The sequence below is a fragment of the Anomaloglossus baeobatrachus genome, chromosome 5 (genome assembly GCF_048569485.1).
Source record: "Anomaloglossus baeobatrachus isolate aAnoBae1 chromosome 5, aAnoBae1.hap1, whole genome shotgun sequence".
In the NCBI taxonomy this organism is placed as follows: Eukaryota; Metazoa; Chordata; class Amphibia; order Anura; family Aromobatidae; genus Anomaloglossus; species Anomaloglossus baeobatrachus.
In genome coordinates this window covers 57,823,349-57,836,351 of record NC_134357.1, presented here as the reverse complement: position 1 = coordinate 57,836,351, position 13,003 = coordinate 57,823,349, and the positions used below count along the sequence as shown (strand labels likewise).

The 13,003-nt window shown below is 39.5% G+C and overlaps 1 protein-coding gene across 2 annotated transcripts in view; it reads left to right on the top strand.

The window, feature by feature from the left end:
* The window catches only part of COL17A1 (collagen type XVII alpha 1 chain), a 92,960-nt gene that overhangs the window by 18,028 nt on the left and 61,929 nt on the right, over window positions 1–13,003 (top strand). For both annotated transcript variants that reach the window (XM_075348535.1, XM_075348534.1), the window contains exons 3-14: window positions 280–330; window positions 933–1,034; window positions 1,954–2,121; window positions 2,234–2,281; window positions 2,436–2,471; window positions 3,827–3,874; window positions 7,603–7,746; window positions 7,833–7,988; window positions 8,079–8,153; window positions 9,099–9,197; window positions 9,289–9,366; window positions 10,482–10,640. In XM_075348535.1, coding sequence (XP_075204650.1) covers window positions 280–330; window positions 933–1,034; window positions 1,954–2,121; window positions 2,234–2,281; window positions 2,436–2,471; window positions 3,827–3,874; window positions 7,603–7,746; window positions 7,833–7,988; window positions 8,079–8,153; window positions 9,099–9,197; window positions 9,289–9,366; window positions 10,482–10,640 — 1,164 coding nt within the window. The remainder of the gene's footprint in view (window positions 1–279; window positions 331–932; window positions 1,035–1,953; window positions 2,122–2,233; window positions 2,282–2,435; window positions 2,472–3,826; window positions 3,875–7,602; window positions 7,747–7,832; window positions 7,989–8,078; window positions 8,154–9,098; window positions 9,198–9,288; window positions 9,367–10,481; window positions 10,641–13,003) is intronic.

Genomic DNA, 13,003 nt, shown 5'->3' with positions numbered 1-13,003 from the left:
ACACACACTCAGCTTTATATATTAGATTTTTATTATTTTACTCACTTATATAGCTCTATTAATTCCACAGCACTTTACAGCCATGATCATCTCATAGTGCGGTCATCTTCCTAGCTGCAATACCAGACTCAGGCCAAAAAGATGAGGCGCTATTTCTGGGAAATATTAAAAAAAAAAAAAAAAAGACCCCAAGTTTAATCCTAACCAATGACTATAGCACAAAGTGACCAACTTCAACCTCACCTACAAAATCTAACATTGGGTTTTTTTGTTTTCCAGCCTATACGGAAACAGTAACATCTTCATCAAGACTTGTATCACTACCACCAAGTAAGTGATCAATTGTAGATTGTTGAATGTTTAATACTCAGGAGATTTTTTTCAGTATTTTTGGAAATCCTAGAGAGTCAAAACAGTTGCCTTATCAGGGCATATGACAAATGTGGTTTCTCGGCCTGGGACCCCCAATATTAGCCAAAGCAGAGAACCATTCTGGAGCTGCCAGACTCAACATGACCATATTGGTTTTGTACATTTTGTATTCTATAAGAAATCGAAATTTTACATTACTTTTTCCCTTCTACGGTTTATATATTATTTATCAGCTTTGTCTACAACCTGATAGCTTATTGGCCTCTCATACTCACTGCTGAGCAACAGTGAACATAATTGGTCAAAGCAATCAAAGAACAAGCTCCACCCAGTGGACTTCAATAGTCCAGTGCTTTAGAAATAACTACATCCATGAAAATTTCCTAACAAATAGCTCAACGAGAAATAGGAAACAAAAACATAATTTAATTAAATTATTCTATTATTAGATGTAAAAAAAAAAAAAATAATGACAGGATCTCTTGAAGTATTACTATTAATCATTATTATTATTACATATATTTTTGTGCGGTTCTAACGATATTTTGCTTGTTACACAGAGGGAGCAAACTCTAGTGGTTCGAAACTTTCATACCAAGTGGGAGGGGGTGGTATTGAAAAGAAGACCCTTGTACAAAGCAGCAGTAGTTACGTCACATCAGGTAGGGTGTGGATCCCATTATTTCTCTTGGTATTATATACAGGGTGCAGAGGAGCCAAATAATTAATGAGACAAGTCGTCTATATACCGGTAGTAAAAATGCTATTATTTTTTTAGACTATAGCATTGCATGGCTTCCTGTAGGTCATGTCATCCACCAATGCTAGATGTGATGGCATCCATAGCTTATGATACGGCCATTGCAAAAAGTGAGGTCTCGCCCACCATTTTGTCCAAATGTGTTATACAACATGTGGTTAGCACTCACCTTCATTTCACAACACCTTTAAAAGGTTTTACAGCATCATGAAATCTTTTCCAATGGTATAAAATTGAAAAAAAATAATACTTACCAATCTCTTACTTCTGCTATGCCATTGGTACCATGGTCTCCCATCAGTCTCTTTTTACCCAGCTCCAGTGTCTCAACCACTGCAGAAAATCACTGCGCGCAGCAATGACCCAAAGTGAAATGACATGACAACGATATAGCTAGTGATTAGCTGCAGTGGTCATGAGTCGACATGCTGCTACATTGATAGAGTCCAGGAAACAGAAACCGGCGAGGCACCAGGGAAATGATAGCATGGGACTTACCAGGGATTGGTAAAGTGTGAATAAGGCCGTCTCATATTTTTTCAGCTGTTTGTAAAACAATGGAACTCAGAAAAGGGAGCTTGTAAGATTTTCCCGTACCGCTATTGTACTCTAGCCTTTCGGTTGGCGCTTGTATGTATTTTCAATGATTACCCAATATGCCCAATTCTTACTCAAAATCTTTGCAGGACAGCATATTCCAGCATAATATTACAATCATGTTTCCAATTTCTACTTCTTTTGATGACTAAAATTTTAGAAAAACCTGCAGTCCATAAAAAAATCCATAACTATATATATATATTTTTTTTTTTCAACAACAGGCAGCGGCAGCGGCGGCGGTGGCGGTGGGGGAGGCAGCTCTAGAGTAATTAGCACTTCCGGAGGAACAAGATACGCACAGTCCCCCAGTTCTACCCTATCAGTATCACCAAACTCCACCTTTGATAGGCGGGTCTACAGTTCCAGCTCTCGCCAGGCGGGATATGAAGGTAGGTACTGCCCACCGGGGGGCACCGCATGATCCCGCTTAATCAGACACATCTGCATGAATGAATTCCTCTGTAATACGGGGATCTAATATATCGGTATCCTGTATTCTAGGAAGTTCTAGCGGGAATTCATCACCAGAATACGCTAGAAAAGAAATGGGTATGTATGTGAATGCTCAATAAAGCAAACCTATGTGCATTTATTGGGTCAGCTTTGAGTTCCGTGTATAAATTTTACTTGTACATGAAAAAATTAATTTTATTATTGGGATTCAGTAGTTTTATTCAATAACTTTTGGTGTTCTTCTTTGTAGCATCCTCTTCAACTAGAGGTCGTACTCAGAGCAGAGGTGAGATCATTAGACTTAGTATTACGGGAAGGCATATGGTAAAGTAGGGAAGCCTAGGTAGCCAAAATAAGTTTCAGTCAAAGAGAAAATATCTCAATTTTCAATGTACAAAATAATAAAAAAGTCTAAACAGTTTTTGACTTTGGATTCCAAGACTGGATAGACTGACACTAGGATGGACCATCGATATTAGATCCATGGCTGTCTCACTTGCAGGGACGCCAACTTACTCACTGCCCTGGCTGGGTCCCTTCCTCTCCTGCTGCCGCGAGTCCTTACCCGTGCTCTCCTGCCTTCCTCCCCTTCCGGGTCCTGTACATGCCACACAGGGATCCCAGGAGTGCACCTAAGACATGAGTGCATGCACTGACCCTCCTCTTAAAGGGCTGGCGCACTATTTCCAGAAAATGCCTCTCAACCTTTTGCTGAAAGGCACTAAGTATTTAAGGCACCCTCCCATTAGGGGAGGTGCCTGTGCAACACCTTGTGTTAGTCACTGTCCTGTCTGTCTAGCTAGTTGTCAGGTCCCGTTATCCCTGAGTCCGTCAACCTGCACCTGCCTTCCCAAATCTGTCTGTTCCTGTTATACCCACCTTACCTGTACGTACCCGCCTGCTTGTCTGCCTCAGTCACCCTGCTTGTATCTGTCTATACCTGGGTCTGTCACCTGTCCTAGGGGTCAGCTGCCACAGTCCCAGTCACTGTCCTAGAAGTGGTACCTGGCATCTGTCTTGCCGTGGGTGCTTAGTTAAGCCCCTCCCACTAAGGGAAAAGCCCGGGTTCCCCCTGTGGTCCAGTGGATCCTCTAATCTTGCTCGCTTCCCCTACACCAGCCGCGAGTGTTACAGTGAGCCTCTATGCTGTGACTTCAAACAGATGATAATCGGAGACCTATAGACAGGGGTGTACATGCAAATCATGGGGCCCCATAGCGGTCGTGTTTTCTGCCGCCATTGGTGGTGCACCACAGCCTACAGAGAGACCAACTATTTTTAAGAACTAGAAGGCTACTTTAAGCCATGTATAGCTCTAAAATGTCTCTGTTTACAAAATAAATCAGAACTTTGAATTGGACGCCTCAAAGCACGTAGCTCCCTTCGTAGTGTCCTCCTCTTAGTCCTACAGCATGGTAATCACCTAATGTAAATTCCCCTTTCTGCAGTCTGCCTTTCCCCAGGACTACTTATAGGCAATACCATTGATAAATCTAGTCTTGACTAAAATATATTTGTCTATACTATACTTTTTAAACAGCATTATATGTAATTGGTCTCCAACCTCTGATCAAGTCAACCCACAATTGTTGAACTGTCCAATTCTGCAAAATATCACTTCTATTGTTCATTATTTTACAGAAACCGAAATCCGCACTCGCCTCCAAAGTGCATCACCCTCCACACGATGTAAGTCATGCACTAATTGTTTCAGAATTTGACTGTTCTTGTATACGAGCCTTAAAATATATGTCCATAAGCTATGTAGCTAGATGAGGCTGACCAAGCATATGGGGTGGGGGCACTAACAAGTCACTCTGCTCCTATTTAAATTTATGGCTAGGGAAGGAAAGCCTGGCTACAACTTCCCATTGCATTGCATTGTTAAGGCTGCTTTACACACAATGATATTGCTAGCGATGTGACACGCCCAGATCGTTGTTACGATTTGCCGAGATCGCTCATTTGTAGCGGTCACACGTACACATCTCACAAACGACGCTACATCGTTCAGCGATATATTGTTTGACCAAGGCGGTCGTGTGGATGTTGTTCGTCGTTGGCAGGGTGTCAAACGTAGCAATATGTCGGCTGTGTTCCAAACGACGAACAATATTTTGAAACTGAACGACGTGTCAACGATCAACAATTTTCACCCTATTTGCGATCGTTCAGAGACGCACGTAGGTGTCACACGCAACGACGTCGCTAACGATGACGGAAGTGCGTCACGAAAACCGTGACCCCGATGACATATCGTCAGATAAATCGTAGCATGTAAAGCGGCCTTTAGAATAATTTCATACAATTTATCCCTTTACTTTATGGATTATCGGTCATTCTTGTTAAATTATAGTGAAATTTAACATATCAAACCTCAATATGAACAAATATCCAAAAATAACTGGAAACATTTTTCAAGCATCATGTAGAATCTTTTCTTCAAGCATCATATAAAAACTTTACTTCAAGCATCCTGCAAAAACGTTTCTTCAAGCGTCATGCAGAAACTTCTTTAAGCATCACGCAGAAACTCTTTCAAACATCATGCAGAGAAATCTTTCTTCAAGTATCTTGCAGGGAACATTTTTTTAAAGCCTGCTTTACACGTTGCAATTTCGCATACAATTTCATATGCGATTTGCAACGCCTCCATCGTATGTGTGGCACGTTCAATTTGTTGAACGTGCCGCACATACGATTAACCCCCGTCACACGCACTTACCCTTCCATACAACCTCGATGTGGGCGGCGAACGTCCACTTCCTGGAGTGGGAGGGACGTTCGGCGTCACAGCGACGTCACACGGCAGCCGGCCAATAGAAGCAGCGGGGCGGAGCTAAGCGGGACGTAAACATCCCGCCCACCTCCTTCCTTCCGCATTGTAGGCCGGGAGCCGCAGGACGCAGGTAAGCTGCTGTTCATCGTTCCCGGGGTGTCACACACTGCGATGTGTGCTACCCTGGGTACGATGAACAATCTAACGTGCAATTCTAGAGACAGGTACGATGTGTATGCGATGAACGTTTTAACATTCAATCGCAATTGCACGTAGCTGTCACACACTGCAATGTTCTTACAATGCTGGATGTGCGTCACTTACGACGTGACCCCGCCGACACATTGTAAGATACATTGCAGCGTGTAAAGCGGGCTTTAGTGTCATGCAGAAACTTTTCTTTGAGCACCATGTGGGAACTTTTCTTTAAAAATTATGCAGACATTTTTCTTCAAGCATCATTCAGAAACTTTTTTTTCAAGCCTCACGCAAAAACCTTTTTTCAAGCACCATACATATTTTTTAAGCACTTTTCTTCAGGCATAATGCAAAAACTTTTTTTTACTCATCATGTAGAAACTTTTTTTGAACATCATGCAGGAACTTTTTTTCAAGCATCATGTCAAAACGTTTCTTCAAGCATCATGCAGAAACTCTTCTTTAAAAATTATGCAGAAATTTTTCTTCAAGCATCACATAGAAACTTTTTTTCAAGCACCATATATAATTTTTTTAAGCACTTTTCTTCAGACATCATGCAGAAACTTTTCTTCAAGCATCATGCGGAAACTTTTCTTCAAACATCATGCGGAAACTTTTCTTCAAACATCATGCGGAAACTTTTCTTCAAGCATCATGCAGAAACTTTTCTTCAAACATCATGCAGAAACTTTTCTTCAAGCATCATGCAGAAACTTTTCTTCAAGCATCATGCAGAATTTTTTCTTCAAGCATCATGCAGAAACCTTTTTTCAAGCACCATACATAATTTTTTTAAGCACTTTTCTTCAGGCATCATGCAGAAACTTTTTTTTACTCATCATGTAGAAACTTTTTTTGAACATCATGCAGGAACTTTTTTTCAAGCATCATGTCAAAACGTTTCTTCAAGCATCATGCAGAAACTCTTCTTTAAAAATTATGCAGAATTTTTTTCTTCAAGCATCACATAGAAACTTTTTTTCAAGCACCATATATAATTTTTTTAAGCACTTTTCTTCAGACATCATGCAGAAACTTTTCTTCAAGCATCATGCGGAAACTTTTCTTCAAACATCATGCGGAAACTTTTCTTCAAGCATCATGCAGAAACTTTTCTTCAAACATCATGCGGAAACTTTTCTTCAAACATCATGCGGAAACTTTTCTTCAAACATCATGCGGAAACTTTTCTTCAAGCATCATGCAGAAACTTTTCTTCAAACATCATGCAGAAACTTTTCTTCAAGCATCATGCAGAAACTTTTCTTCAAGCATCATGCAGAATTTTTTCTTCAAGCATCATGCAGAAACCTTTTTTCAAGCACCATACATATTTTTTTAAGCACTTTTCTTCAGGCATCATGCAGAAACTTTTTTTTACTCATCATGTAGAAACTTTTTTTGAACATCATGCAGGAACTTTTTTTCAAGCATCATGTCAAAACGTTTCTTCAAGCATCATGCAGAAACTCTTCTTTAAAAATTATGCAGAATTTTTTCTTCAAGCATCACATAGAAACTTTTTTTCAAGCACCATATATAATTTTTTTAAGCACTTTTCTTCAGACATCATGCAGAAACTTTTCTTCAAGCATCATGCGGAAACTTTTCTTCAAACATCATGCGGAAACTTTTCTTCAAACATCATGCGGAAACTTTTCTTCAAACATCATGCGGAAACTTTTCTTCAAACATCATGCGGAAACTTTTCTTCAAACATCATGCGGAAACTTTTCTTCAAACATCATGCGGAAACTTTTCTTCAAGCATCACGCGGAAACTTTTCTTCAAGCATCATGCAGAATTTTTTCTTCAAGCATCATGCAGAAACCTTTTTTCAAGCACCATACATAATTTTTTTAAGCACTTTTCTTTAGGCATCATGCAGAAACTTTTTTAAGCATCATGCAGAGACTTTTTTCGAACATCATGCAGAAACCTTTCTTCAAGCACCATGCGGAAACTTTTCTTTAAAAGTTATGCAGAAATTTTTCTTCAAGCATCATGCAGAAACTTTTCATCAAGCATCATGCGGGAACTTTTCTTTGAAAATTATGCAGAAACCTTTCTTCCAGCATCACGGAGAAACTTTTTTTTTTTCAAGCATCATGCAGGAACGTTTCTTTAAGCACCATGCAGAAACTTTCCTTTAGGCATGTACTAGACAGAGCCTTATGCCCATATAATTTACAGAGGCATAGGCTCCCTGTGCTGTTGGAAGCTCTGATACAATGACATCTTAGGCATGGTAAAATTCATACAATGGTATAATTTGTCCACAGGTAAGTCTATGATTACCATATTATATATTCGGAGGTTGTATCTTGTGCATGAGCCTTTATATTGCTACAATATAGTAATACCATGTTATTTTGTGAGAAGAAAACAACATAAATAGTCTAATAGCTAATGAAATTATATGTAATTTTCTTTACAGGGACAGAACTTGACGATGTGAAGAAACTGCTTAAAGGGGGCCGCTCCACCAGCGTGAGCCCCAGCAGGTCCCCAACTAATACCCTTCCCATTCCCAAAAAAGCAACAGTGGAGACGAAGATTGTAACTGAGAGCTCCCAGTCAGGTGAGTGTCTTCCATTGAACATCTCCGTTTAACATCAGATCACCTACATATTTATATTGATAATAATCGCTGGCATTTTGATACAGCTTCAGGCTCTTATGACACAGCCATAATGGAATCCGCTCTCCCAGCCTTCATGTGGACCTCTACGCTTCCTGCTGGATCCTCCATGGCTGGCTACAACAACATGGCCAACATGGGGTATGGGTCATCAATGATGAATGCCCATTCTTCCGGATCAGGTAAATACCAAGTGGATAATGTCTGATTCATTTATCTCAGTTATCTCAGTTTTATCCTCATCTCATTTGTTTTGTTTTCTTCCTTTTTAGTATTTGGAGTCCCGAACAATCTGGCCCCCAGCTCCCCTTCCCTACATTCAGGAGGACTAAACACGTCCTCTGCTGGTAAATACAAAATTTCACACAATTTTCAACTGTTTTACATCTTTGGTGCTTTTTAAGGTTTAATTACTCTATTACTATTTATTAACATTATTGGTTAGGCCTTTAGATAAAATAAGTGACATCTATCAATTATCTTGAGTTACAAACTGCATCTCTGTCCTCGGAGGACCCGGTATGTCTGTGCATTATAAGGTCAGCCCATTGATATGAATGGGCATCATGTAATACTTCACTTTATCTGTGGTGGTGCCACAGAAGAACTGAAGACTTGCTGTTCCTCTACAAATCGCTAAGCTCAGCTTGTATAGGGTTCTTCAAAAAAATGAATAGTTCCAAGCAGACAACCTCTTTAAACAGCAATACTACTCCTGAAAGCAGAAGAAGAGAAGAGCCACCAAAATGGTAGAAGGTCTGCAAACCATGTCATATGAAGAACGGCTAAAAGACTAGGGATGTTTAGTTTGTTAAAGAGAAGGCTGAGAGGAGACTTAATAGCGGTCTACAAATATCTGAAAGGAAGTACAAAAAGCAATGGAATGAAACTTAAAGGAAGGAGATTCAGATTAGACATTAGGGAAAACTTTCTGACAGTGAAGGCAGTCAGGGAGTGGAACAAGCAACCACAGGAGGCATGAGGACAGTCAGAGAGTGGAACAGGAGGCCACGGGAGGTAGTGAGCTCTCCATCAATGGAAATCTTCAAGCGGAAACTGGATAAACATATAGCTGGGATGATTTAGGAAAACCTGCACTCGCAGGGGGTTGGATCCAATGGCCCTTGAGGTCCCTTCCAACTCTACCTTTCTATGATTCTATTATTCTAGAAAACTCCTTAGGCTGCTGTGGGGGTTTTTTTGTAGCTAATAGTTACACAAATAGATAAGGTCTATATGAAATGTTCTTCTAGATTTTGTCCAAATCTAACCTTTTATTTGATTTTTTACAGTATTCGGCATGCAAAACAATCTGGCCCCATTATCATCCCATATTACAGCAGCTCCAGCACCTATTGTCAATAGCTCGGCTGCAGCTTTACAGTCTGCGGGTTAGTATGTGGACCATGATGATGTATCGCCTTTTACCCAATACGATAAATGACATCAGATAAATGAAAATTATTGTTTTATGTCTTCTAGGTTATGGCGTACAGAAGAATGTCACACAAACCGCCCAGAGCGCAGGAGGAATAGGCAGTGGTGGCACCTCAGCAACTGGTGAGAAGAACCTAATTTATGTGGTTTTAGGGGGATCCTAATTGTAAAATCAGTAGTCAGTAAAAGTAAAGTTGATACAGTAGATGGAGCTGCTCTACTCATATGGAAGTAAATGGTTCAGGAAGTAACAATGAAGTCCTGGTTATGGAAGTGGCCATCTGGTGGTTATGGAGGTGGACATCTGGTGGTTATGGAAGTGGACATCTAGTAGTTATGGAGGTGGACATCTAATGGTGATGGTTATATGAGCATCTAGTGGTTATGGATGTGGACATCTAGTGGTTATGAAGGTGGATGGTCATTGTTATATGAACATCTTATTGAGGTGGTCATCTGGTGGTTTTGGAGATAGACATCTTGTGGGTATTGAGGTGGACATCTGATGTTTATGCAGATGGTTAGCTAATGGTTATGGTTATATGAACTTCTGGTGGCTATGGAGATAATCATCTGTTGGTTATGGATGGGATCATCCAGTGGTTATCAAGATGGTTACCTGGTGGTTATAGAGGTGGACATCTGGTTGTTATAAAGGTCAACATTAAGTGGCTATGGGAGTGGACATCTGGTCATTATGGAGGTGAAAAATTAATGATCATGGTTATGGAATGGACATTTGACGGTTATTGAGGTAAGCATATGAAAGTTATGGAGGTGGATATCTGGTGGCTATGAGGGTGGACATCTGGTGGCTATGGAGGTGGACATCTGGTGATTATGGAGGTGAACATTTCATGATTATGGAAGTGGACATGTGGTGGTTATGGGAGTGCCATCTGTGGGTTATGGAGGTAGACATCTGGTAGTTCTAGAGGTTGCTATCTTATAGTTATGGAAGTAGACATCTAGTGGTTATAGAGGTAGATATCTGGTGGTTATGGAAATAGATATCTGATGGTTAGGGAGGTGAACATCTAATGGTTGTAGAGGTGGACATTTTGTAGTTATGGAGGTAGACATCTGGTGGTAATGAAGGTTGATATTTGCTGGTTATGGATGTGGACATCTGATGACTTCCATATTGAGCTGTCATTCCAATAACTTGAATGGTAAAGAAACAGAATTAACATATTCTAAATATCTGTATGTAACATATTAATTCATTTTGTTTCCAGTTACCACCACTAAATCTCAAGGTGATGACATCCTCAGCAAAGATTACAAGTTCCTTCTACTAGAGAAAGAAAAGGCCCCAAGTAAAAAGGAGGGAGACATGCTGATCATGTCTAAGGACAGTGGCAAGGTCTTCACAGCCTCCTCTGGAGGCAGCTCAGGTATGACTATGGGACCGGTGAAATCTTGCACGAAATTCAGATTTGATTCAAACTGGAATCTCATAGATTGTAACCTTTGAGGTCGTAGTCTTGCTTGCAGCCCCATTAAAGGACAGGAATACCCATGATTGTTTTGGTTGTCTCAGATGAATCTATCATCATTCTGCAATACTCAATGCCAGAACTTGAATCAACACAATGGGACACCTTTATTTTTCCCAATACTCCAGTTTTTTGGTTAAAATAAGCCCTACGTTATCTCCATAATTTGCGACGTTTTTATTTTTATGACTTTCACAACACTTTTCTAAGGTATCAGTGACAGAAAAAAAAATGTTGGCAACATACTTAAGATAAAAAGTAGGGATGATCGAATACTTCGATTATCTGGCTTCGCGAATATTTTCCAAATACCTCGCCACTATTCGCGAATATTCGATGCGCAATGTAAGTCGATGGGAAACCCGAATAACAACTATTCGGAACTATTTGGGCTTCCCATAGACTTACATTGCGCATCGAATAGTCGAATAGCGGTGAGGTATTCTGAAAATATTCGCGAAGCCGGATAATCGAAGTATTCGATCATCCCTAATAACAAGACAATATTGGCTGGAATGGCAAATGACAATTTTCTTTGCCGGCAAATATTAGGGAAGGATAGGTGGGATTTTGAGTAAAACATGTGTGTTTAACAGGAATTAGTCAAAATAACTGCGTCATTTATATACTTTTAGATATTAGATATACTGTATATACACATTGGTAGCTAAATTTGGTGTTTTTTGCTGTTATTCTAGTGTCTGTATCCATCTCCAGACATTAGATTGTGGTACACACTGCTAAATTTGGTTCAGCTAGCTAAAAAAAATCTAATGCGTCTACACTGACACCTCAAGTCTACACACCACAGATAATAGCCTGGCAAAAAGAAAGATTGTTTGTTGTCCTTAGCAACCAATCACACCTCAGCTTTCATTTTTTTTTGGTGGCTCATGAAACAAAAGCTGTACTCTGATTGGTTCCTTGGTAACCAAGACAGTTATTGTTTTAGACAATTTTGAAATAAAAATTTTGACTTAAATTTAGTTAACCCCTTACCGACATATGACGTTTTGGTAACTGAGCCTGAATCTCTGCTGCAGATGATGGCTGGGTTTATTCAGCCATCATCTGCCTCTATCAGTCATGCATGGATTGAGCTCTACCCACGGCTATTAACCTATTAAATACTGCTGTCAATTTGTGATAGCAGTATTCACAGCGCGCCGGCAGGGGGCGCACCCTTGTAACCGCCCACAGGTTCAAGTCCCCTAAGAAGACTAACAAATACAGTAAAAATAAAAGTTAAAAAAAGTAAAAAATCACCCCCTTTTCCCATTTAAGAAATTAAAAAAATAAAGCAAAAAACACATCTCTGGTATCTCTACATCTGTAAAAGTTTGATCTAGCAAAATATCTAATAAATTAAAACAATCGGTAAATGGTGTAACAAGAAAAAAATCTAAAGCCCAGAATTGAGGATTTTCAGCCATCAAAAAATTGTGATAACAGGAGATCAAAACATCTTATATACCCAAAATTATATCAATACAAATATTGTTTCAGGGCGCAAAAACAAGATCATATCATAAAGATTGAAAAGGTTTCGACTTTTACAAAATGGTGACACATGCAAAAAAAATGGTTGTTTTTTTTTTCACAAATTTCTGAATTGTTTTTCATGACTTAAAACAAGAACTATGCATGTTTGGTATCACCATAATTGCACTGATCTGGAGATTCATATTTCTAAGTCATTTTTATTTTAAAATGAAAGCTGTAAATAAAAAAAAATGGCAAAAACTATTGAAAAATTGCACTTTTTTCTCTATTTTTATTTCCATACTTGGAATTCTTTTCCCACTTTCCAGAACATAACATCATAAAATGAATGGTATCATTCAAACAGGCCCTCACATGACTATGTTGACAGAAAAATAAAAAGTTATGGCTCTTGGAAGAAGAAGAGGAAATAATGAAAGCGCAAAAAATGAAAAGTTGCCCTATTGGGAAGGGGTTACAAAGAAAATCCAGCACTACAAAATAGAAGAAATCAAAATGACAATATTATTTTAGCCATTTTACAAAAAGGCCATCCTAATGCATATATGGATAGCAAAAAAATTATATCCATTTTCAACCTCTTGTGGTTCTTAGTCATAAATAATGAGCGGATGCTCTTCCCAGCATCACTGTTAGGCCGGGCCACACGGGGACTAATGCGATCCTCGCATGACACTTGGCTCACGCTTGCAGCACAGCAGCAGCCGAGTGTCATGCGAGTGTCACTGTGACTGAGGTCCAATCATGCAATCGGACCT